Source organism: Giraffa tippelskirchi, chromosome 6 (genome assembly GCF_054371585.1).
Source record: "Giraffa tippelskirchi isolate mGirTip1 chromosome 6, T2T-mGirTip1v1.2.pri, whole genome shotgun sequence".
In the NCBI taxonomy this organism is placed as follows: Eukaryota; Metazoa; Chordata; class Mammalia; order Artiodactyla; family Giraffidae; genus Giraffa; species Giraffa tippelskirchi.
The window spans coordinates 154,521,978-154,546,022 of NC_137280.1; the positions used below are offsets into that span (position 1 = coordinate 154,521,978).

At 37.6% G+C, this 24,045-nt stretch overlaps 1 protein-coding gene across 2 annotated transcripts in view; it reads left to right on the forward strand.

Moving 5' to 3' along the window:
- The window catches only part of VCAN (versican), a 118,045-nt gene extending 94,283 nt beyond the window's left edge, over window positions 1–23,762 (forward strand). For both annotated transcript variants that reach the window (XM_081503895.1, XM_081503896.1), the window contains 3 exons: window positions 15,492–15,636; window positions 21,458–21,640; window positions 21,787–23,762. In XM_081503895.1, coding sequence (XP_081360021.1) covers window positions 15,492–15,636; window positions 21,458–21,640; window positions 21,787–21,914 — 456 coding nt within the window. In that variant the 3' untranslated portion in view covers window positions 21,915–23,762. The remainder of the gene's footprint in view (window positions 1–15,491; window positions 15,637–21,457; window positions 21,641–21,786) is intronic.
- The last annotated feature ends 283 nt before the right edge of the window (window positions 23,763–24,045 follow it).

Below are 24,045 nucleotides of genomic sequence, written 5' to 3' on the forward strand. Positions count from 1 at the left end.
TCTCCAGTGTCGTGTTTGGAGACAACAGACTTCCTTTTCTCTGCATTTGTCTGGATCTAATCAGAAAGTTCTCAAAGAAGTTAGTAATTCACAAATCTATAGATGTCTTATTTTCTAGCTCTAGCTAACTAATCTTGTGCCTTTATGTTATCAGATAGATTATGAAATGCTTATTGATATCCTTTTTGTGCTTAAAAAAGTGCTACGGGAATAATATTCTGGAAGATATCTGAATCTTTCAAATTTTTTTTTTTTTAAACATGGTCGAGCATTGGCAAACTGACCCTCCTAGAATTTGGGATACCCACTTGCCCTCCTGGTCATGATGCAGAGTAGATGCAGAAAAAGCCAAATCAGTTGTGGATTTGACTTTAAATCTAGAGTCCCCCTTTCTTCTTTCATGAATAAACACTTCAGTCTGTCATGCAAAGTATGGTGAGAAAAAAAACAGCATTTAAAAAGCTAGAAGCAATAAAGAAATGGCCTTTAATCCAGGAAGAGACACTTAAAAGGGACAGAGAAAAAGAGTAACAAATTGCAGGCCATAAACCATTATTTTTTTTTCTGCAGGAATGTACCGTTATTACCCTTGTATAAACACAAAGGTTCATATCCTCCTCCCCCTCCCAGGTGTCTTGGACATTGAAAAGAGAATCAAGAGTATTAACTAACTGTGTCTTCCAAGTTTGTTTGTAGGTTTGTAGGTTTGAAGGGATTGAGAATGATTTGGCAGAAAACAATGATGCAAAACAAAACCCCCAAGCCAAAACTTTCAGTTTTACTTTTTCTACCTGAAAATCTTAGAAGACTTCCTCTCAAGTGTTTGCAGATGCATGTGTTTTGGCTGTGCTGTGGTTTCAGCTCCAAGTCAAATGCCACTTCCCTGTGAGCAAGTCACACTGCATATCAACATTAATTTAATTATGTTAAATCTCACAGGCTTCATTACATTACCCTAAAAGCCAAGGAAAACGTAGGCTGTTTCCTCTTCCTTTCACACATTGCTCATGAGTAGAAGAATTTTCAGTTTCTTGTCCAAAAGACCACTGAACTCTTAGTGAAAATTTTTACTTGTGTTGCAGTTCAGATTTGAAACCAAGAATTGATTCTTCTGACTCTACATGCGAGATAGATCGAGCCATAGAGGAGTTGTAGAACCCCAAACCCTCATCTCCGCCTTTCCCTTCCTTGAGTACAGCTGGTTCGTGACAGGCAAACAGCTGGAAGAACCATATTTACCCTCCACCAGAAGATCACTTCATAGTTGACACAATTCCCCTTAAAAAAAGAAGAATTGATAGATGCAGTAGTTCCTTCTCCCAGAGGCTTTTCCAACAGTGCTCTGTGAAACTTGAAAATCACACACGGTTATTTAAATTTAATTGCTAATTAGTTTAAGGCAATGCATAACCAAGGAAAAGGCCAAGAAAATGTTGAATGGATTTGGCAGTTTCACGTTGCATTTGGATCGTTAGCACTTCCTGACTGAAGACCTGTACAAACAAACTTGGGGAGAAGGAACCCACTGGCATCATTCATGGTGGGGATTAAACCCAAGTGGCTTGTGGGGCTGTGCCTGGGGCCCCCGTCTCCCAAGTGCTCTCACAGTGGGAGGAACTCACATCCTTTGGAAACTGCTGTTGATAATTACTACTTTGTAGGGCAGTGAGCTCACGCTATTACACAAGATTAGCGCTGTGCTCCAAAGCTGGCAGATCATCTCTCCCTCACAGAGACTTGCCAGCTAGGAAAATAATGGGCATATTGCCACTTTAACAACTATCAGGAGACCCCAAGTTAGTTTTTCTTCCCTTCGACGTATTCATGTTTGCAGGATCTGACTCCAGGCTGCCAGCCTAGGGCAGGGACACCAAAACAAACGTCTCTTTCTCCTTTAAAACAAAGCTGCTCTTTTCCTTTTGGTCGTTGGACTAAAAGACAACAGCAAAACCATAACCTCCTTTAAAACATAAATAAACAAGGACCCAGACCAGAGTAACCTGAAGCAAGTACCAGGATCAGAAGAGGGTATATATCTCTACCTCGAAGTGAGATCATGTGCCCCAACAATTTAAATAAAACAAAATTAAATACAACTGCCCCCTTTCCCCGCCCCCTGCCGCAGACTGCAAACAAATGCCTATTGTGACCAGAGCCATCTAGGGGAGAAAGGCATTTTAAAGTTACCAAATGTTTTGATTTCTCTAATAAGTAGTCCTCCTAAGCTCCTGGCAGATAACCATTTGACCTGTGTTCTGAAAGGTGGAGAGCTGGAGGCGGAGGTAAACCCAGAGTGGTTTATCTGAGTCCTTCATTTAGTGCAAAGGTGGTTTCTTATCAGCATATGTTTCAAAAGGGTAAGCCGTCCTCTAGGGTTGGTGTTTTCTATTTGGAGTTTGCTTTTATCCTTGTATCCTTGGGTGGTTGTCTGCTTACCCCTGGCATCATCTGCGTTTGGATGTTATTTGTGGCCGTGGGAAGTACAGCAGTGGCACTACCGGTTCCAGGTGATAAAAGGAGTTTGAACACAGAGAAGTCAGCTTTTAGTACAAGTGTCATGTTTTTATAACTAATCTACATAAGTTTTTAGTTAAAAACAAACTAAATCACACGTAGACATTAATTTGTGTGCTTATTGTTGTTCAATCGCCAAGTCATATCCCTGCTCTGCAGCAGGCCAAGCTCCCCTGTCCTTCACTATCTCTTGCAGCTTGCTCAAACCCATGTCCATTGAGCTGGTGATGCCATCCAGCCATCTCATCCTCTGTCTCCCTTTTCTCCTCTTGCCCTCATTCTTTCCCAGCACATGGTCTTTTCCAGTGAGTTGGCTCTTCACATCAGATGGCCACAGTATTGGATCCTCAGCTTCAGGATCAGTACCTCCAATGAATATTCAGAGTTGATTTCCTTTAGGATTGACTGGTTTGATCTTGCAGTCCAAGGGACTCTCAAGAGTCTTCTCCACCACCACAATTTGAAAGCATCAATTCTTCAGTGCTCAGCCTTCTTTATGGTCCAACTCTCACATCCATACATGACTGCTGGAAAAACCATAGCTTTGACTATCCAGACCTTTGTTTGCAAAGTGATGTCTCTGCTTTTTAATACGCTGTGTAGGTTTGTCATAGCTTTTCTTCCAAGGAGCAATTGCCTTTTAATTTTGTGGCTGCAGTCATGGTCTGCAGTGATTTTGGAGCCCAAGAAAATAAAATCTGTCACCATTTTTACTTTTTCTTCATCTATGCCATGAAGTGATGGAACCAGATGCCATGATCTTAGTTTTTTGAATGTTGAGTTTTAAGCCAGCTTTTTCACGCTCCTCTATAGGTGTTTATTTATGATCTGCCCTGTTCTAAGGATTTTAGGTGGCTATTATAGATTTGCCTTGCTTCTGATGCAGTTTCACCATTGATGTAAATCATCTGATAATTTTAAAAGGCCAAATAGTAAAAATAAACTATTTTAGTTGAACGTTTTTGTCAAGTAGAAAGTTTAGATTATAGCTACATTGGCCTGTAGCCAAATAGAATGTAATGGGATTGGTGCTTACCGTTTAGTTGAGGTCTATCTTTTAGAAAAGTGTTCTCTTCTTACTTTTCCTCACAAAACTGAGAGGACATAGCACAGATAATTCTTTAGTATTTTTTTCCATATAGAGTAAGTAATCGTAGTTTTGGGGGGGATTCTACATTGTTTGAACAGTGACTTAGTTGGTAATTCAAATATAATGATGGATGGATATCACCACCTAGTGGCCAGATAGTATTTTGCGTTTCAAAACTTCACATTCCCAGAGCGGCGCTTATGTTCCTGCAGGAGTAATATTCTCTGTGAGTTAAGTCCCTATAGCTTCAGGTTTTAAAATTCTAGTATGAACTGCATTATATTGTGAACTTAAAAGTTAAATGTGATATGAGATGATTTTTCAAATACAATATGAATCTAACGGATGAAGTCACATGCTTAGTAAAATCCTAGCAACTGAGGCAAATATTAGGACCACTCTTTCCCGTATCTTCACTTTATACCCAGTAATAACAGCGGAAAGTTTTCCTTGGCTGGTTCTCTTGGCATGTGAACCTAGAGGATATTTTTGGTTTTCTTATGAAAAATTTTTTACAGTGAATTAAATCAGCAGTGTTTGGGGGAAGGGAGAGTAGGTAGAAAGTAGAGACTGGATTGCTCATGGAAAAAAAAAAACCCTCCAAATTATAACTTGAAGCCTTAATAAATTCTCCCAACAATTACAATAATATATTATATCATAGAATGACTTTACTGGACAAATGTCAAAGGTGGTTTTTATCAATGGAATGTATGTGATTAATTGTTAAAACATACTTGGCAAGACTCGTAATAGTTCTAAAACACAAAGCCATTAAGATAATCTAAATTCCAGTGAATTTTAAAGAACAAAAGATTCAATCTGACTCAATCGAAGCTGAAAAACTGTAGATAAATATGTGTGTAGGTCCAAGGTCAGTGACAGAGGAGGCCCTTGGCAGATACAGATTCAAGATTTGTAGTTCAGATATACATGAGAGATTTTGGGCTCCAAAATCACTGCAGATGGTGACTGCAGCCATGAAATTAAAAGATGCTTACTCCTTGGAAGAAAAGGAGACAGCATATTAAAAAGCAGAGATATTACTTTGCCAACAAAGGCCTGTCTAGTCAAAGCTATGGCTTTTCCAGTAGTCATGTATAGATGTGAAAGTTGGATTATAAAGAAAGCTGAGCGCCGAAGAATTGATGCTTTTGAACTGTGGTATTCGAGAAGACTCTTGAGAGTCCCTTGCACAGCAAGGAGATCCAACCAGTCCATCCTAAAGGAGATCAGCCCTGAATATTTATTGGAAGGACTGATGCTGAAACTGAAACTCCAATACTTTGGCCACCGATGCAAAGAACTGACTCATTTGAAAAGACCCTGATGCTGGGAAAGATTGAAGGCAGGAGGAGAAGGGGATGACAGAGGATGAGATGGTTGGATGGCATCACCAACTCAATGGGCATGAGTTTGAGTAAACTCCGGGAGTTGGTGATGGACAGGGAGGCCTGGCGTGCTGCTGTCCATGTGGTCACAAAGAGATGAACACGACTGAGCGACTGAACTGAACTGATGATACGTGAGAAAAAGCCTCAAGATCCATGACATGAAACAGTTTGTACCTTTTGCTCAGGCACAAATTCGAATTCTACCCAGGGACTAGTGTATAAAAATTGTTCAGTTAGCTAACAGGTTTGTCCAAAGGACAGCTCTGTTTTCCCATCCCAAGGAGTCTGCTGCTGTTGATTCTGCTAGTCATTTAACCATTTTGGAATTTCTCTATCATCTTTACGGTGGGAACCTATCCGCTGCACAGGTCTGTGTGAACAGGGGCACTCCCAAAGGTCTAGCCTAGATATCGCCTTCCCTGAGGCCAAGAAATACTATATTTTTAGGGGTGAATGTGTGTGTGTGTGTGTGTGTGTGTGTGTGTGTGCGCGTGTGAGTGATGGTAGTAAATGTCAAATTTGTGTCAGAGAATGATGAACTTTAATTTCACTTAGTGTGTGAAAATTCTGTTTCTTTTTTTTTTATTTCATTAGAGAAGAAAAGAAACCAAGAGATTCTAAACAGAATGTCTGACTCTTTAGCAGCACTAATTTGTGTCCATCTATTATTCTTTGTAGTTATTTGACCAAATTAAGAAATCATAAAATCTCAACAAAAAGAATTTGAAATGGGTCAAATATTATGGAGAAGGGCTAGTTATCAACTAAGTTTTGATAAGGTCCATTGGTTTGAAAAGGTCTTAGCTTTAGGATGCTGATAAAAGGGATTTAAAAATAAAGCTCTTTCATGTTCCAGGAATTCTTTCTCTACTAGAGGTTGAAGCATGACCTTGTTATCTTCAGGGTTTTGATTTTTGAATTGACATTATCCTTTAAAGACAAAAGATTTCCTTAGTGGCTCAGACAGTAAAGAATCTGCCTGCAATGCAGGAGATCTGGGTTCAATCCTTGGGTTGGGAAGATCCACTGGGAAAGGAAATGGTAACCCACTCCAGTATTCTTGCCTGGAGAATTCCATGGACAGAGGAGCTTGGTGGGCAATAAACAAAGACTATTTTGGAATGTTGCATGTGAGAATGAGAGTAAGTCATTCCATGGTTCAAGAACCTTCCTTGATCCAGCCTTTTCTTTTCACCATTCAGCTGCTTGCCTATTTCCTCATAAATTGATCTGTTTTTATACGTATCACATAGAGGACCAGCTGGGACATGACTGTCACAGAAGTAACTGACTAATACTGGATGGTATATTTCCTTTCTTGAACTGAAAGCAGTGCTCAAAGCTGAACCAAGTTAACTCCTTTTGTAAAGCAAAGAAAAATACCTGATTTATTTCTAAACTTTGTCTATTAATGAAATAATGCTTTTTTTAGAAATCGAAGTATAGTGGATATACAACGTTGTGTTAGTTTCAGGTGTATAGGAAAGTAATTCAGTTATTTGTATGTTTGTGTGTATTCTTTTTCATTATAGGTTCTTATATTGTTCTTATAGCATAGTTCCCTGTACTATATACAGTAGATCTTTCTTGCTGTTTATCTATTTTAGTTATAGTAGTGTATATTTTTTAATCCTAAAGTCCTAATTTATCCCTCTCTACCTTTTCCCTTGAGTAGCCATAAGTTGCCTTTCTGTGTCTGTGAGTCTATGAAATAATGCCTTTTAACCTTAGAAAAAAGACAGTGATCTATCTCTACTTAAGGAAAAAGTCAATTACTTACATTACAGTTTTATCCTCAGTTTATTTTGTTCATGCTCATGATGCTAGTTATCTGCTGAGATTTCAGGGCCATTGATCATGGTGGTGTGTATTTTAAAGATCAAAGTCGCTGGTATCTCTGAATGACAGTTTGGACTCCAAGACGCTATGCAATCAGAGTCACCTTGAAAGGATGTAAACCCTGTCTGAGTTTAGTAGTTGCTGATAACTTTCAAAAGCAGAGACTCTACCCCCCATCCCCAAACACAACACATACATTTTCCCTTCCAGTATGTTGACTGAATCAAGAGGGAAACATTCAAAGAGCTGGGGAGGAGAGAATAACTCTTCAGCCACTCTGCTTGAGAGAACTAAGTCAAGTTCGTCTTAGATCTGTGGAACTGAATTCACTCTCCAAGGTTGGAGAATGTTTGCAGGCAGGGGAGTCCCATGTGCTCCAGGAGACCTGCAGGGTAATTCTCTGCTTTTATGTTTATTTAAGACAGGAATAAAATTTTGACAGTAAGATACAGATTATTTGGAAAAAAATAATCTAAGCATTTGTAAAATTTGATAGATTGTGGTGAACAACTTCAGTCTGCTCTGAGTTTGTCCTCTCAATATTAGGATTGATTCAGAATGAATTCTCTGGTTGTGGAGACAGTTTTCATTTGAGAGAACGGTACTTAACTGTTGGATTTTGGCCAGGGTTTTTAGAATCATTTTATGATTTTGGCAGCTAACTTGCTTGGATCTGACTGGGGGGAAAAGAAAGAGAAAACAGTAACTGAAAAGTTAATAAGTTCAATTTAATTGAAATGGTTCTCTTTGGGGGCACATTTTCTTTTTTGTACAGATATGTAAAGGTAATCATTTAATTGGGACTCTAAAGTAACTTTTTCATACAGTGTACAGCATTAAGCAGTTCATACAAGGTTTAAATAATTACCTGTTAATAAAATGGAAGTCTATTACAGAACATGTAGAAAAGTCTACATCTGATCTGGCTTACCTTTACATCAACTGTGTGACTTTTATGTCATAATTTCCTCTACCATCAGAAGAGAACAAAAATGCAAAGTAATGTAGGGGTTTCTTTTCAGACACGGTATTGATCTAATTCTGGTCTCTAGGGGAAAGAACAAGAGTTCAAGGTTTAGGATGGTAAACATGAGTCTCTGAGACAGAAACAGGCTGAGGTCTGGTCAGCATTTATTTCTGTTAGCAATGTTAAAATGAATTCTCCCCAAACCATGCTGGTGTTTTGGGATAATTCTTAGTTTGTCCATCCAGCCCTAGAAGAGGGTCAATCTGGGCTGGATCACCCAGGATGTTGGCTTATAATACTAATAAGGAGAAGATAATCCAGATGGAAGTAGAGAATTTTTCTCTGCTTGATCCAAGAGTCTACACTTCTGTATGTATGAGACACAGCCTATATGAGCAAGGCTTGGTTACATTCTTATAACTCAGAACTGATTTCCTCACATTTAGCTTTAGTGAAAAAAAAAATTATTAAACCTAAAATCAATGATTTATTTTTTCTACTCTTTCTCCCTACAAGTGATATTAAATAAGGCTATAAAGAACTCAGAAGGATACAAAGAAAGTTGTTCAGAAAACTGGAGTTTCCTTTGCTAAGTCACTTTGGCAGTAACATGGAGCAAAATCAAAGCATCCAAGCCAAAATAAATGTGCACAATGGAGCAATCAGATATGAGGTAATAGTGTGACATGCCTGTGGCTATCAGACATTCTTGTAAAAACCACAGACTTAAAATTTGGTCCTGCACCATTAAGCCACAGTTCTGCCAAGCAACAACACAGAACATGGGTTTTAAATCACTGTTGTGAGCCAAATGCAATTCCCACCCAAAACAATTAAATCTTTTACCAGAGGTCTGAGTCTGGGCAGCTTAAGGCCTGAGAATTACTTTGGTGGCATGGAATCAGAATCTCATTTCAGTGTGAAAATGAGATGGTTATTGTTCAGATCAGGAGGAAATGTCAGCTGCAAAATACATGGCAGTCAAGGGACTTGGATGACTTGAAATGATATTTGTTGAGGTTAGATTAAAAAAGGGTTAGCTGAGAAATCGGTAAGTTTTTTCTGATCACTGCATAGATCATTTTATACTGTTCATTTTTACTAATTACAGAAGTAATTCATGTTCACTCAAGGGAAGTTGTCAAACCTATAAGAATATGTAGAAAAAAATATTACCTTAATCTCATATCACTGGGTATAAACTTTATATATAACATTTGATCACATTTTTTTGATCTTTTATATGCACACATACACTCAGCTACATCTGAGAGTATGTGTAAAATTTGGATCATTGTACATTTTTAGTACTTCGCTCTTTAACTTAACACTTCTTTTAGTATCTTCCATCTTCTTGTATAGTCCTCAATAACAAGATATTTAATGGTTATATAATATCCCATTTGTCTGGCTGTACCCAAGATTTATTGAATGTATGTTTGCTCTATATATTTTTCCTACTTACTACTAGTGTAAGTAATACTTTAGATAAAATGTTCACACCTCTGTTTATTCTTTAGGATAACACTTTAGAAGTAGAATCATGAGGTCCAGTGGTGAGAACTTTTTAAGACTTTTTTCTTTTTTTGCAATTTTTTTTAATTTTTTTTATTTTTTTTAATGTATTTTAATTGGAGGCTAATTACTTTACAATATTGTATTGGTTTTGCCATACATTGACATGAATCCACCACGGGTGTACATGTGTTCCCCATCCTGAACCTCCCTCCCACCTCCCTCCCTATCCCATCCCTCTGGGTCATCCCAGTGTATCAGCCCCGAGCACCCTGTATCATGCATTGAACCTGGACTGGCGATTCGTTTCACATATGATAATATATATGTTTCAATGACATTCTCCCTAATCATCCCACCCTCGCCCTCTCCCACAGAGTCCAAAAGACTGTTCTATACATCTGTGTCTCTTTTGCTGTCTCGTATATAGGGTTAGCGTTACCATCTTTCTAAATTCCATATATATATGTTAGTATACTGTATTGGTGTATTTCCTTCTGACTTACTTCACTCTGTATAATAGGCTCTAGTTTCATCCACCTCATTAGAACTGATTCAAATGTATTCTTTTTAAAGGCTGAGTACTATTCCATTGTGTATATGTACCACAGCTTCCTTACCCATTCGTCTCCTGATGGACATCTAGGTTGCTTCCATCTCCTGGCTATTATAAGCAGTGCTGCAATGAACACTGGGCTACACGTGTCTCTTTCAATTCTGGTTCCTCGGTGTGTATACCCAGCAGTGGGATTGCTGGGTCATATGGCAGTTTTATTCCCAGTTTTTTAAGGAATCTCCACACTGTTCTTCATAGTGGCTGTACTAGTTTGCGTTCCCACCAGCAGTGTAAGAGGGTTCCCTTTTCTCCACACCCTCTCCAGCATTTATTGCTTGTAGACTTTTGGATAGCAGCCATTCTGACTGGCGTGAAATGGTACCTCCATGTGTATTGCCAGCCATTTCCCAGAACAGTTATTTAACTCTGCTGACTTAGTGATTGTCTTGCTTACAGTTTACCGGGTACAAACAACATCTTCAATCAGGGGCCAGGCATAGCTCCTAAGGATACGGGCACTGAGGATACAGGAGTAAACAAAAAAAAACACCCAAATTCCTGTCCTTATTGAGCTTACACTCTGCTAAGGAGAAAAAAATGCAAAAAGTAAATAAGATGTATAGGATGTTAGAAGGTAATCAGTGTTATGAGGAAAAATAAAGCAAAGCAGGGAGATGAACAGTGTGGGAGGGCCAAGGAGAGGGGAGCATTGCACGGTATACACATGGTGTTGGGATGCTGGAAAATTTTCCACTTCAGACTTTGAGGACATTCACTGGTTTCCTGGGAGAGGTTAGTTGGAAAGTAAGCTAGAAAATCTTGAACTCCAAGTTAAGTATATGAGGAACTCTGAAATCTTTCACCATAAAAGTATTAAATGTAGATCTTTATTAGTTTTAAGGAATTCTTATTCTTTTTGCTTATTAATTTTTAATTTTATCCTGCTTTAATTCATCTATTAAAGACAGTTTAGTTATATAGCAGCGGAGAAGGCAATGGCAACCCACTCCAGTACTCTTGCCTGGAAAATCCCATGGACGGAGGAGCCTGGTAGGCTACAGTCCATGGGGTCGCTAAGAGTCGGACACGACTGAGCGACTTCACTTTCACTTTTCACTTTCGTGCATTGGAGAAGGACGTGGCAACCCACTCCAGTGTTCTTGCCTGGAGAATCCCAGGGACGGGGGAGCCTGGTGGGCTGCCGTCTATGGGGTCTCACAGTCGGACACAACTGAAGCGACTTAGCAGCAACAGCAGCAGCAGTTATATAGCAGCAGGCCGAATGTGACATTTCTATCTGCAATGTTGCTCCATTTCCTTTTCCATTATTTATTAAAGGAGGATAGCAAAAAAAAAAAAAAAAAAACAGGCTTGGTGGCAGAGGGTAAGAGATAATAAGGAAAGGAAAATAAAGAAAGAATTAGAAACCCAGGTCAGATCAAATGTCAGTTCCTTGTTGCAGGAAAACCTGCCAGGCAGAGTAGCTTGGTACATATGGTCCTCTAAGCATGTTTCCAAGGGTCACCTAGTGGGTAACTTGGTGGTACCCTCCAGGCTAAGGGAACTGGATTTAAATCCATATAATTTCTGGATTTCCACAAGAGAAATAAAAGTATCCTTAGTTCTGTGTTTTTGGGAATAAAATCTTTATTAACCTTCCGTTAATTCTTCGCAGTTGTATCAGTTTTCAGAGACTTTTCTTTACATAGCAAATGTCTCTTGTCTCCTATCTTAATTTTCACATGATTGAGGTATATTTCAAAGCAAAGTTAAGCAAAGAGATTGAAGGAAAAGTAGAAGATCTCTTAATCTTCTACTTTTCAAACTTAAGGTCTTCATCTCACAAGTTATTTTTCAAAGATCTAGGTTGTTTCACTATATTTTAAAGTTTTAAAAACCACATTTTTTTTTTTTCTGAGGAGAAAGGAAAATTAGAACCATTTTCTAGTAAATTTACTATACACTTTTTTAAACCATAAAAATAACCATGGTACTTTTGGGAATAACTAGCAGGACCACCTCTTGGCGTGCTCTGAATTAGGGACAATTGCCTTCAGTCATATTCAGTTCTTTCTTCTCTTTTTCAAATAGAATCGAATTCATTGTTGCAACAACAGACTTATCTTTTCCCTGTGTTTTTTTTTTAATTTTTATCGGCGTATACTCGATTTACTATGTTGTTAGTTTCTGCTGTACAGCAAGGTGAATCAGTTATATATATATATATATATATATATATACACACATGCTCTTTTTAAGATTGTTTACCCATAGAGGTCATTACAGAGTATTGAGTAGCGTTCCCTGTGCTGTCCAGTAGGTCCTTATTAGTTACCTATTTTATGTATAGTATCTATTTTATGTATAGTTATCTATTTTATATATACATGTCAATCCCAACCTCTCAATTTATCTCTCCCTCCTTTCTTCTCCCCTTGGTAACCATAAGTTTGTTTTCTACACACAAACTGATTTTAAATTTAATTCAAGGTACATGCATGCTAAGTCACTTCAGTTGTGTCTGACTGTTTGCGACCCAATGGACTGTAGTCTGCCAGGCTCCTCTGTCCATGCGATTCTCCAGGCAAGAATACTGGAGTGAGTTGCCATGCCCTTCTCCAAGGGATCTTCCCCACCCAGGGATCGAACCTGCGTCTTTTACGTCTCCTGCATTGGTAGGCGGATTTTTTGCCGCTAGAAATTAATTTTAAATTTAATACAAGAAAAGATTAATAAATCTGTATGCCCAGAGAGATGTCATATTTGCCGTTGTCCCATAAATCTGAACCTATATTCCTTTCAGATGAAGGAAATGTGTCTCCACCAGTCTGGTCAACATTAGATGTGATGTGAAACCTGACAGTAAGCAAAGCATATTGGGAAAGCAGTACCCAAGTTGAGTCAGACAGACCCTGAACAAACTTGTCCCGTATCACATTCTAGTTAAGAGTCTGGAAGCTGGGAAACTGCTCTCTTATTTATAGTCCAATATTATTTTCATCTCACTAAAGTTTGTTACTTTTGAATAGGCATAAGGACTATGTTTTTCATGTAACTGTTGCTTAATATGGAGGCTACATTTTAAGGTGACAAAAAATTGAATGTAAACCGAAAACTTCTGGGTATTTAACATTTCTAAGGTCCAAGTTATTCCCAGTCTTGCTGGATCGTTGTAAGAGATAATGCATATCAAGTACCTAGAAGAGGGCTCCATCTGTTATTGGTGCTAAAATAATAGGCAAGTATCACTATTCAGTTCAGTTTAGTTTCGTTGCTCAGTCGTGTTTGACTCTTTGCGACCCCATGGTCTGCAGCATGCTAGGCTTCCCCGTCCATCACCAACTGGACAGGTTGCCATTCAACAATCTCATCCTCCGTCATCCCCTTCTCCTCCTACCTTCAATCTTTCCCAGCATCAGGGTCTTTTCCAATGAGTCAGTTCTTCGCATCAGGTGGCCAAAGTATTGGGGTTTCAGCTTCAGCACCAGTCCTTCTAATGAATATTCAGGACTGATTTCCTTTAGGATGGACTGGTTGGATCTCCTTGCAGTCCAAGGGACTCTCAAAAATCTTCTCCAACACCACAGTTCAAAAGCATCAATTCTTCGGCACTCAGCTTTCTTTTAGTCCAACTCTCACATCCATTCATGACTACTGGAAAAACCATAGCTTTTACTAGATGGAGCTTTGTTGGCAAAGTAATGTCTATGCTGTCTAGGTTGGTCATAGCTTCTCTTCCAAGGAGCAAGCGTCTTTTAATTTCATGGCTACAATCACCATTTACAGTGATTTTGGAGCCCAAAAAATAAAGTCTGTCACTGTTTCCATTGTTTCCCCATCTATTTCCCATGAATTGATGGGACTGGATGCCATGGTCTTAGTTTTTTGAATGTGCAGCTTTAAGCCAACTTTTTCACTCTCCTCTTTCACTTTCATCAAGAGGCTCTTTAGTTCTTCTTTGCTTTCTGCCAAAATGGTGGTGTCATCTGCATATCTGGAGAAGGCAATGGCACCCCACTTCAGTACTCTTGCCTGGAAAATCCCATGGACAGAGGAGCCTGGTAAGCTACAGCCCATGGGGTCGCTAAGAGTCGGACACGACTGAGCTATTTCATTTTCACTTTTCCTGCACTGGAGAAGGAAACGGCAACCCACTCCAGTATTCTTGCCTGGAGAATCCCGAGAACGGCTGAGCTGGTGGGCTGCCGTCTATGGGGTTGCACAGAGTCGGACACGACTGAAGCGACTTAGCAGCAGCAGCAGCAGCAGCAGCATCTGCATATCTGAGGTTATTGATTTTTTTCCCATCAATCTTGATTCCACCTTGTGCTTCATCCAGTCTGGCATTTCTCATGATGTACTCGGCATAGAAGTTAAATAAGCAGGGTGACAATATATAGCCTTGAAGCACTCCTTTCTCAATTTGGAACCAGTCTGTTGTTTCCATGTTCCAAGTTTCACTGGTGGAAGGCAAAAGATATTTCTGGTTACATGTCATTGCTCAAACTAGAGAATCAATAGGAATTATCTAAAGGTATAAATATAAAGGCAACCTGTAGAAAAACATCAGATCAATAAAATTCCTTTTAATTATCTGAACATTCATTAAAAAAACATTTTTAGTAAGATGTATTTTAAAAACGTTATTTTGTATATCAATATACAAAAATGTGATAAATGTTCCTATTAAAGAAGCTTGCAGATTGGATCATAAAGCAAAACACAACTGTATGGTGCACGTGAGAATCATATCTAAAGCGGAATTGCTCAGAGAAGTTGAATATAAAATGATGGGCATAGGTATATTGGATAAATAAAAAACAAATATAGCAAATATAGCAATTTACATATACATCAATATATCAAAGAATTTGGGTAATACAATTTAATTTAATAAGACAAAGAAAGTTACTTTATAGTGATAAAAATATAAACAAAGGACTGAACCTTTTATTGCACTATAACCACAACTACATAAAAGTATATGTACACATAGGGACTGGAAGAAAACATGTAGATTAGAGTGCCGAGTTTATGATTTTTTTCTCTAGTCGTTGCACTGCCATTAATGCTGTTACAATTAACAATAACGCCATGGTTAAAATTCTTAAAATAAGCATTGATTTCATATTTAGAAATCTAGGATACATGCGTGCACACTAAGTCATTGCAGTCGTGTCCGACTCTTTGCGACCCTGTGGACAGTAGACCGCCAGGCTCCTCTGTCTATGGGATCCTTCAGGCAAGAATACTGGAGTGGGTTGCTATGCCCTCCTCCAGGTGATCTTCTTGACCCAGGGATCGAACCTGCATCTCTTGTCTCCTATATTGGCAGGAGAGTTCTTTACCACTAGCACCACTGGGAAGTGCTATTAATAGCACCAAATTCCTTAGATATATCTCACTGTCAAAGGAAAAAATATGCATATTTCTTGAAGAGAGACTTCGAGATAACACACATTTTCCACTCAAAGTGTAAAAATCTTTACCACCAAAATTATTTGAGCTAAATTGTTCAACAGGAATTGCTGAGCCCATTCTAATTCAATTGTGCTGTAATGGAGCCACCACTTTTATAGTATGCTTCAACAGTTATCTTTCCCTGCATTTTTACAGCAATATGAGAACTGGAGGCCGAACCAACCAGACAGCTTCTTTTCTACTGGAGAAGATTGTGTTGTGATTATATGGCATGAGAATGGCCAGTGGAATGATGTTCCCTGCAATTACCATCTCACCTACACCTGCAAGAAAGGAACAGGTAATGATTAACCCATCAATAAAGTATACTTAATCTGCATTTCAATTATCAAGTAAATTCAGAAAGAATAAACGTCATTCTTTCAGACATAAGCTGGATGTCATATGCAGCATCCTTATTGCTCTGGCACAGTTTACTTTCTCAATATAATTGAATAGTTTGTTTTCAGTAATGTCTTCATTTTAGATTTCAAGTGCTTAAGATAATAATGTAGCATTTATGTAAAAAAAAACAAAACTACCTGTCAGTATTTTTAAGAAAAACAACTGCCAGCCCCAAGGGCCCTTAGATCTGTTAATTTTGATGAGGAAAGCATTGAAAAAGTTAGTTGTCCAAAATAAAAAACTGGGATATACCATAAGATAATGTGAATTATTTTTACTTAAAAATAAAAAAGACCACTTAGTGCCATTTGGCCCATGTTCAAATTTATCAGTGGCTTAAAGTACTGCAACTAAAAAACACAGCCTTGCCTTGGTGGGGACTGTGGTCCCCACCTCATTGCAGTCCTCATTCAGACTTTTCCTCCTTTTTGGTTAAGCTGCTGGTCTTTATAGGCATTTGAGTTTTTCAATCAGTCCCTTAGAAGCTCAATCTATGCTCATAAACCATAGAATAAAAATACCATCCCTATATCTATTATGACTATTTTCAAGAAATGATAAAACAAAAGCATTTATAATGTAAGTTCTAGAATGAGAAGAATTGCTTAGTTGACATTAACAGATAAAATTAAGAAAGCTGATTTTTCAGTATTTATCATTGACCAGTATGTTCGAATTCTAAGCCACACTATGTAGACTTCTTCCTTAAAAAAAACAGGAATTGCATAACAATTTTTAAACCTGATTACAATTGATAATGGTGTTAGAACATGCATATTTAACTTCTAGACTCAGATTTTACCCACCTCAATTAAGAGTAGAAAATACAAATGCAAAATATAAAATCCATTTGACTTATTTTTTAATATAAAAATAATAAAACTAAAAATGTATACACTGTAGATATTTTAGAAAAGGCTTAAACACCAATGAGAAATTCTGTTAAAAGACAAAGAACAGGAAGTTACACAAAGCTGAGTTGAAACTCAGCTGTTATCTGTGATTACTTCACTCTGCTATTCTCTTCTCTAAAGTAGAATTTATTCTGAATATCCTTTCTGTGTGAGCAGCTTTCCTGACTATGAATGTTACTTTAGCACTTATGCCATTAAGCTTGTGAAAACAGCAAATCAAGTTATTTGCTGTTTTCCCTGTTTCTAGTGTAAGAAGTCCTTAATGAACTGTCTGTCTTTATCCAAATGTCATGTTTGCCTTCTTAGATCTCCAAATGTCCCCCGGAGTCATACTTTTCAGTTTATGACCCAAACATTCTTTTATTTCCAGTGTTATTTTTTCCTATACCAGGGTATATTATAGCAGCACTATTGATATTTTGGACCAGGCAGTCCTTAGTTTTGGGGGGTTGTTCTGTGCCTTGCAGAATGTTTAGCATCATCTCTGCCCTCTATGAGAGAAGGCAATGGCAACCCACTCCAGTACTCTTGCCTGGAAAATCCCATGGACGGAGGAGCCTGGTAGGCTGCAGTCCATGGGGTTGCTAAAAGTCAGAGACGACTGAGCGACTTCACTTTCCCTTTTCACTTTCATGCACTGGAGAAGAAAATGGCAACCCACTCCAGTGTTCTTGCCTGGAGAATCCCTGGGATGGGGGAGCCTGGTGGGCTGCCGTCCATGGGGTCACACAGAGTCGGACACGACTGCAGCGCCTTAGCAGCAGCAGCAGCAGCAGCTGCCCTCTATGGCCTCCCGGGTGGCTCAGTGGTAAAGAACTCACCTGCCAGTGCAGGAGATGCAGGAGACACGGGTTCGATCCCTGGGTCAGGAATATCCCTTGGAGAAGGAAATGGCAACCCACTCCAGTTATTCTTGCCTGGAAAATCCCACAGACAGAAGAGCCTGGTGGGCTATAACTCACAGGATCGCAAAGAGTCTGATACAACTAAGCAACTGAACATGCAACACTTCCCTCTATGCACTGAATGCCAGAGGCATTCTCCTCCACTGCACATCCTCCTCCTCTGCTTTGTGACAACCATCCTTGTCTCTAGCCACTATCCCTGGGGAAGGGGGAAAAGCAAGAAAACTGCCCCCGGTTGAGAACCACTGGCCTATATCTAAAAGGGATTCAACAAAAGCAGCATCATGGTATACATTTCCCAATGGGGAAAGATTTACAAAACGTTAGGTCTACCTCACTAAAGGAGGAAGAAACCAAAACAATTCATATATTTTATCTCCCTACTGTCTGATTTTTATTTATGTAAACTTAATTCTTTGTTAATCATTACCCTGGGGAATTTTATGAATTTTATAAATGTCTACATAGACTCATTTCCCCTTACAGATAATTTATACATCTTTACAGGCCTAGGTAGTTTTAATTAATTACAAAGAAGAATGATATTATTTACAAAAGACATATTTAAAAAAACAAACCTCAGTGCGTGCCATTCATGCATCTTTGAAGCGTTCTGCAGGTTCTTTCCAATCCCATCCATTTATCTCCAAATCCAGCCACAGATAATGACTTACTTCCCTTCCTTTTCTCTTTAAAATGATCACTTATGCTTGTATCTGTAAGCAAATTGTTTAGTCCTGCACATTTTTGAACTCAAGTTTGTATTTTGTGCCTTGCTCCTTTTGTTCAGCATTATGTTTGTCAGATTAATACATGTCGTTGCATGTAGCTATATTTCTTCATTGTTGCTGCTATATAGTATTACATCGTATGACTATATAACATTTTATTTATCAGTTCTGCAAGTGGACATTTGGGTTATATTCAGTGTTTTTGCAGTGATAAAAAATGTCTCTATGAATATTCTTGAACTTGTTTATGGTAGATCTCTGCAAGTTTCCATAGGGTGTTTCTCCAGGAGTGAACTGCTGAGTCATAGGATATATATACCATCAAATTTACTAGAAAATGCCAAATTATTTTCCAAAGTGGTTGTACCAATTTACACTCCCACCAGCAATATGTGAGGGGTCCTGTTACTCCACATCTTCTCCAACATTTGATCTTATCGGACTTTGAAATTTTTGCCAGTCTGGTGGGTATAAAATGTTATCTCTTCTGATTTAACTTGCATTGTCTTGGGTGATTCTTCTTGGAAATCTTTTCATATATGTATAACTCTTCTTTTGTAAGGTATCTGCTCGTTTCTATTGCTTATTTTGAAAGATTGATTGCTTCTCTTCTACATATTGATTTGCAGGAGTTTTTTGTGTTTTGTTTTTGTTTTTAATGTCCTAATTTCTAATCCCTTGATAATTGTATGTTGCAAATATCTACTCCTAGTTTGTAGCTTGTCTTTACCCTATGGCATTTTTTGATGAATAGAGTTGTTCATTTTGTTGAATTTTCTTTTATGGTTTAAACCTTTTTGTGTCTTAAGAAATTCTTACCTCCCCTAACGTTAGAAAGATATCCTATGTTGTTTGCTAAATGCTTTAGAGTTTTCTCCTTTTCATTTATAATATGTACACCATCTAGAATTGATCTCCCATGGACTCTCTGAGGTAGGGAGCCAAATACATTTTTTTCCATATGAATACCCGATTGTCCAAGTGAAAAAACTACCTTTTCGCTACTGCTCTGCCATGTTGCTCTGTCAAATATCAAGCATATGTATGTGGATCTCTTTCTGGTCTATTTGCCTCTCCTTGCCAATGCCACATGCCTTGAATTATTTGAACTTCAAAATAAGTCTTCATTTGTAGTTTTGGAAGAAATCTATACATTGCTTTCCTCTCAAATTTAAAGACAACTTTTAATTTGCCAGAATCAAGTATGAGTTACCTAATTGATCATTTTTAACCTTCCATATCATTGCCATCTCATTCTATCTGATACTTACTGGTATCTGGGCCCTAGTATAGACTTTCCATATTACAGTAAAAGAAGTGTAGATATCCACATGGGAGTTATCATTGAACTATATATAGTGTAGATTATTAATTGAAAACAACATATTATTATAGAATTCTCAGTTTACCTTCTAGGAATTTGTGAAAATGAAATATATGCACAAATACTTCTAATTTCTTAGCTTTAGATAGTAGGATTTTATAATCTATTTTTAGGTTATGTCTATCTGAGACACAATTTCTTATGCAAATGAAAAGATATGCCTGGATTGTGTTTTATTAAAGACAATTTTGTTTGCTATAGGGTCAATACTTTCTAACTTGTTTTGTTAGGCAGAAGTAAATTAAAGAGCTAAATATTTAAGTTAAACCTACATTTATCACTGCAAAAGAATATGGTTGTAAACAGCCTTCTGGATATGTAAATAAATTTAACATTCGCAACCTTTTAATGGGCTTCCCAGGTAGCGCTAGTGGTAAAGAACCCGCCTGCCAATGCAGGCAACATAAGAGACACACAGGTTCGATCCCTGAGTCAGGAAGATCCCCTGGAGGAGGGCATGACAATCCACGCTAGTATTCTTGCCTGGTTATATTAGCATGTTGACATCTAAACATCTTGGTACCAAGGTTTCTGGTAATCATTCTCCCATTGAAGATTTGCATTATTTCGTGAGAGACTATGACATACCCTTGTAGGCCTTATGATGGCATTCTTAAAGTAAACTATGAGTAGGAAATGTCCTTTAGGAAAATTATATTGAAGTTAAGTTATATTTTTGTTAGAGCTATATAGCAAAACACAGTCACTGAAAGTTAAATTAGTATATTTTTAAAGCAAGTACATTAATATGAGTAAAATTACAAATTAATATAAATGCAGTTGAATCAATTTTCCCACCTTCTTGAATTTCAAAATTACAGTTTTTTTTTTAACTGCTATTTCCTTTTTACTGTTTCTACCATCACTAAGTTTGTTGCTATTCAGAATTTTTTATTATAGGTTAAAGATGATGGCTATATATTCTAAGATTTACCTTTACTTACCTTTCTTAAGAGTCGAAATTTATATATATAAGGTAATTACAAAGTTGAGGCATGAATGCTATGTCCTGACTTGCTCTCTGTCTCCATAGGGAAGACAGAAAGAGCAAATAAACATAAGTGAACCTGGATATTTTTTATTTACACTGAAAAGTCCATATTTTAGAGCTATATTGTTATTATACATTGTAAATATTTTCAGGGAAGTAGAAATAATAATTAATTGTTACAAATCTATTATTATTTGAAGTAAAAAGTGAAAGTGAAAGTCGCGTCCGACTCTTTGCCACCCTATGGACTATACAGTCCATCCATGGAATTCTCCAGGCCAGAATAATGGAGTAGGTAGCCTTTCCCTTCTCCAGGGGATCTTCCCAAGCCAGGGATTGAACCCAGGTTTCCCGCATTGCCGGCATATTCTTTACTAGCTGAGCCATAAGGGAAGCCTATTTGAAGTGAAGGTGAGTGATAAATAAACCATTGGGATAGAGATAAAACCAACAGGCCACATAGTGACATGAAACAGATGCCTTTTAATTTGGAATTTTTTCAGAAAAGTAGCTCTTCCAAATGGACAGATGAATGTATAACCATATGCCCTATGGTTCGTTTATTTAAAAAAAAAAAAGCACAATTCAGGATGACAAAATCTGAGATTCAAACTAGGCCCAAAGCCTCAATGTTTCATTTTGTCTTGAAATTTTTCAATTTCTTAATCTGAATGATTACTGAAGGTACTTGATTGGATAAAATAAAGAAGGAAAGAAGAAAAAAAGAAGAGTGTCTCATACTCATAGAAATATTTAGATTATTTGGAAATAACCCAATTTACTTTTCTTTAGTTGCTTGCGGCCAGCCCCCTGTTGTAGAAAATGCCAAGACCTTTGGAAAGATGAAACCTCGTTATGAAATCAACTCCTTGATTAGATATCACTGCAAAGATGGTTTCATTCAACGCCACCTTCCAACTATCCGTTGCCTAGGAAATGGAAGATGGGCTATGCCTAAAATTACCTGCCTGAACCGTAAGTGGTCCTTTAGAAAGAATGGACAACCATGCTATAACAAGTACTAGACACCCTCATTTTACGGCTACGGTATTGGTAGTTTAGGGTATGGAGCAAGTAATATTGTTGTGTTTTCTTTTCTTTCTTTCTTTCCTTCCATGTAGCATCTGCATACCAAAGGACTTATTCTAAGAAATACTTTAAAAATTCCTCATCAGCAAAGGACAATTCAATAAATACATCAAAACATGATCACCGTTGGAGCCGAAGGTGGCAAGAATCAAGGCGCTGATCCCTAAAATGGCAAACACATATTTTCATCATTTCAGCCAAAGTCCTAACTTCCTGTGCCTTTCCTATCACCTCGAGAAGTATTATCAGTTGGTTTGGATTTTTGGAACACCATCCAGTCCAGTCATTTTGGGTTGCTGTGCTCCCAAAACATTTTAAATGAAAGTATTGGCATTCAAAAAGAAAGCAAACAAAAGAAAGGAAAATGAGAGCAGAGTGGAACCATTTCCAGCCTAATTTCTTTAGTTTTCTATTTGCCTCCAGTGCAGACCATTTTATAATGTATACCAGCCTACTGTACTATTTAAAAAGCTCCATTTCAGCACCAATAGCAATGTAAATAAGATGATTTAATGTTGATTTTAATCCTGTATATAAAATAAAAAGTCACACTGAGTTCAAGCATATTTAATGATGATTACGGAGCCTTAGAGGTCTTTAATCATTGGTTCGGCTGCTTTTTGTAGTTTGTTTAGGCTGGAAATGGTTTCCCCTGCTCTTTGTCAGCAAGACTGAAGAGAGCTTTTGCTGGACAATTAACAAACACAAAGTTTTGTAGGTCACTGTCCTATCTCCACCACAGGTACAGTTGGTTTCCATGTGATGCTGAAGCCTGGCTAATGGGATCCCAATGAAACTAGAGACTGCAACATGGAACTCTTTATTTTTTTTGCTGCGTTCCTTTTTTTTCACTTACAAGAAAGGCCTGAATGGAGGACTTTTCTATGACCAGGAGCATTTTCTAGGGGTCAAAGTGCTAATTATTAACTCAACTGGGTCTCCTTTTTAATGGCTTTCATAACACTAACTTGCAAGATTACAGATCAACACATTTCAAATGGATATAGACCTAGGGTTCTGGAGGGAGGGGGTTTGTTAAAACAACACACATTCAAAGAAAGAAATTTTGTATATATAACCATTTTAATCTTTTATAAAGTTTTGAATGTTCATGTATGAATGCTGCAGCTGTGAAGCATACATAAATAAATGAAGTAAGCCATACTGATTTAATTTATTGGATGTTATTTTCCCTCAAACCTGAACATTGACGTAGTTGGTAGTTATTTTTCGGTTTTAGCCTTTATACTTCCCTCACAGTTTGGAATCGTATAATCTAGGTACTCTGTCCCTGATTAAATAATGTGATGGATAGAATGCATTAAGTGTTTTATTATAAAGAAGAGTGGAAAAGTGTATAGCTTTCAGCAAATGGTGTTTGCCCATTCTAAGCAAGGACCACATATATAGAAATAGTATGGGCATTGCTTCTTAGTAGGTGGAGTGTACGTGTTGAAATTTCTCCCTATCTCTTCCCACTCCATTTTCTCCCCTTAATTTGAATAAAATGACTGCTAAAGACTTTGAATTATTATCTGCTTAATTTAATGTTTAAAGAAACCCTGTTATGGAAAGAAAGCATTTAGGTGTCTTTTCCTAATTTTAGTTTAGAATGATCTTGAGAGCACAAGACAATAAATAAAATGCAAATAGAAAAAGAGCAGACCCAACATGGATTCTTTTTCTCAAAACCTCTTTTGACTAGAAGGAGCCACAGTAGCCACAATCATACACGCTGTCTTTAGGCAAGTTTCCTTGGTTGCTGTGTTAAATGTGATCCACCTTTGGGTGTTCTAGAGCACAGAAAAACTCTGTGTCTACCTATGAGGTTTTTATTTTTCCTCTTTCATTACAATGCACATAATACGTTCCTGTATTTATATTATAACATGTATAGTGTAAAATGTGAATGATTGTTTTTTTTTGTGAATGAAAATCTAAAATCTTTGTAACTTTTTATACCTGCTTTTGTTTCACCAAAGAAACCTAAAATCCTTCTTTTACTATACTGTGACTGGTCTGGTTATTTACATTTTTTATATTTACATGTATTTATTTATATATTTATAACTTTAAATCCTAATTTGCACCAACATTTTTACATTCTCGGTCTATCATGAGTACAAGCTGCTAGCCTGGATGAAATGATTTTATGGCTAGCAGAGAGATGATTATAATGTCCCAGCAAAAATTGGAGATAGTAATTCTGATAATGTTTACAACTGCATTCTTAGGCATTGACCTCAAAAATGAAAGGAACATGCAATAGGAAAAGTGATAGGTCACACTTA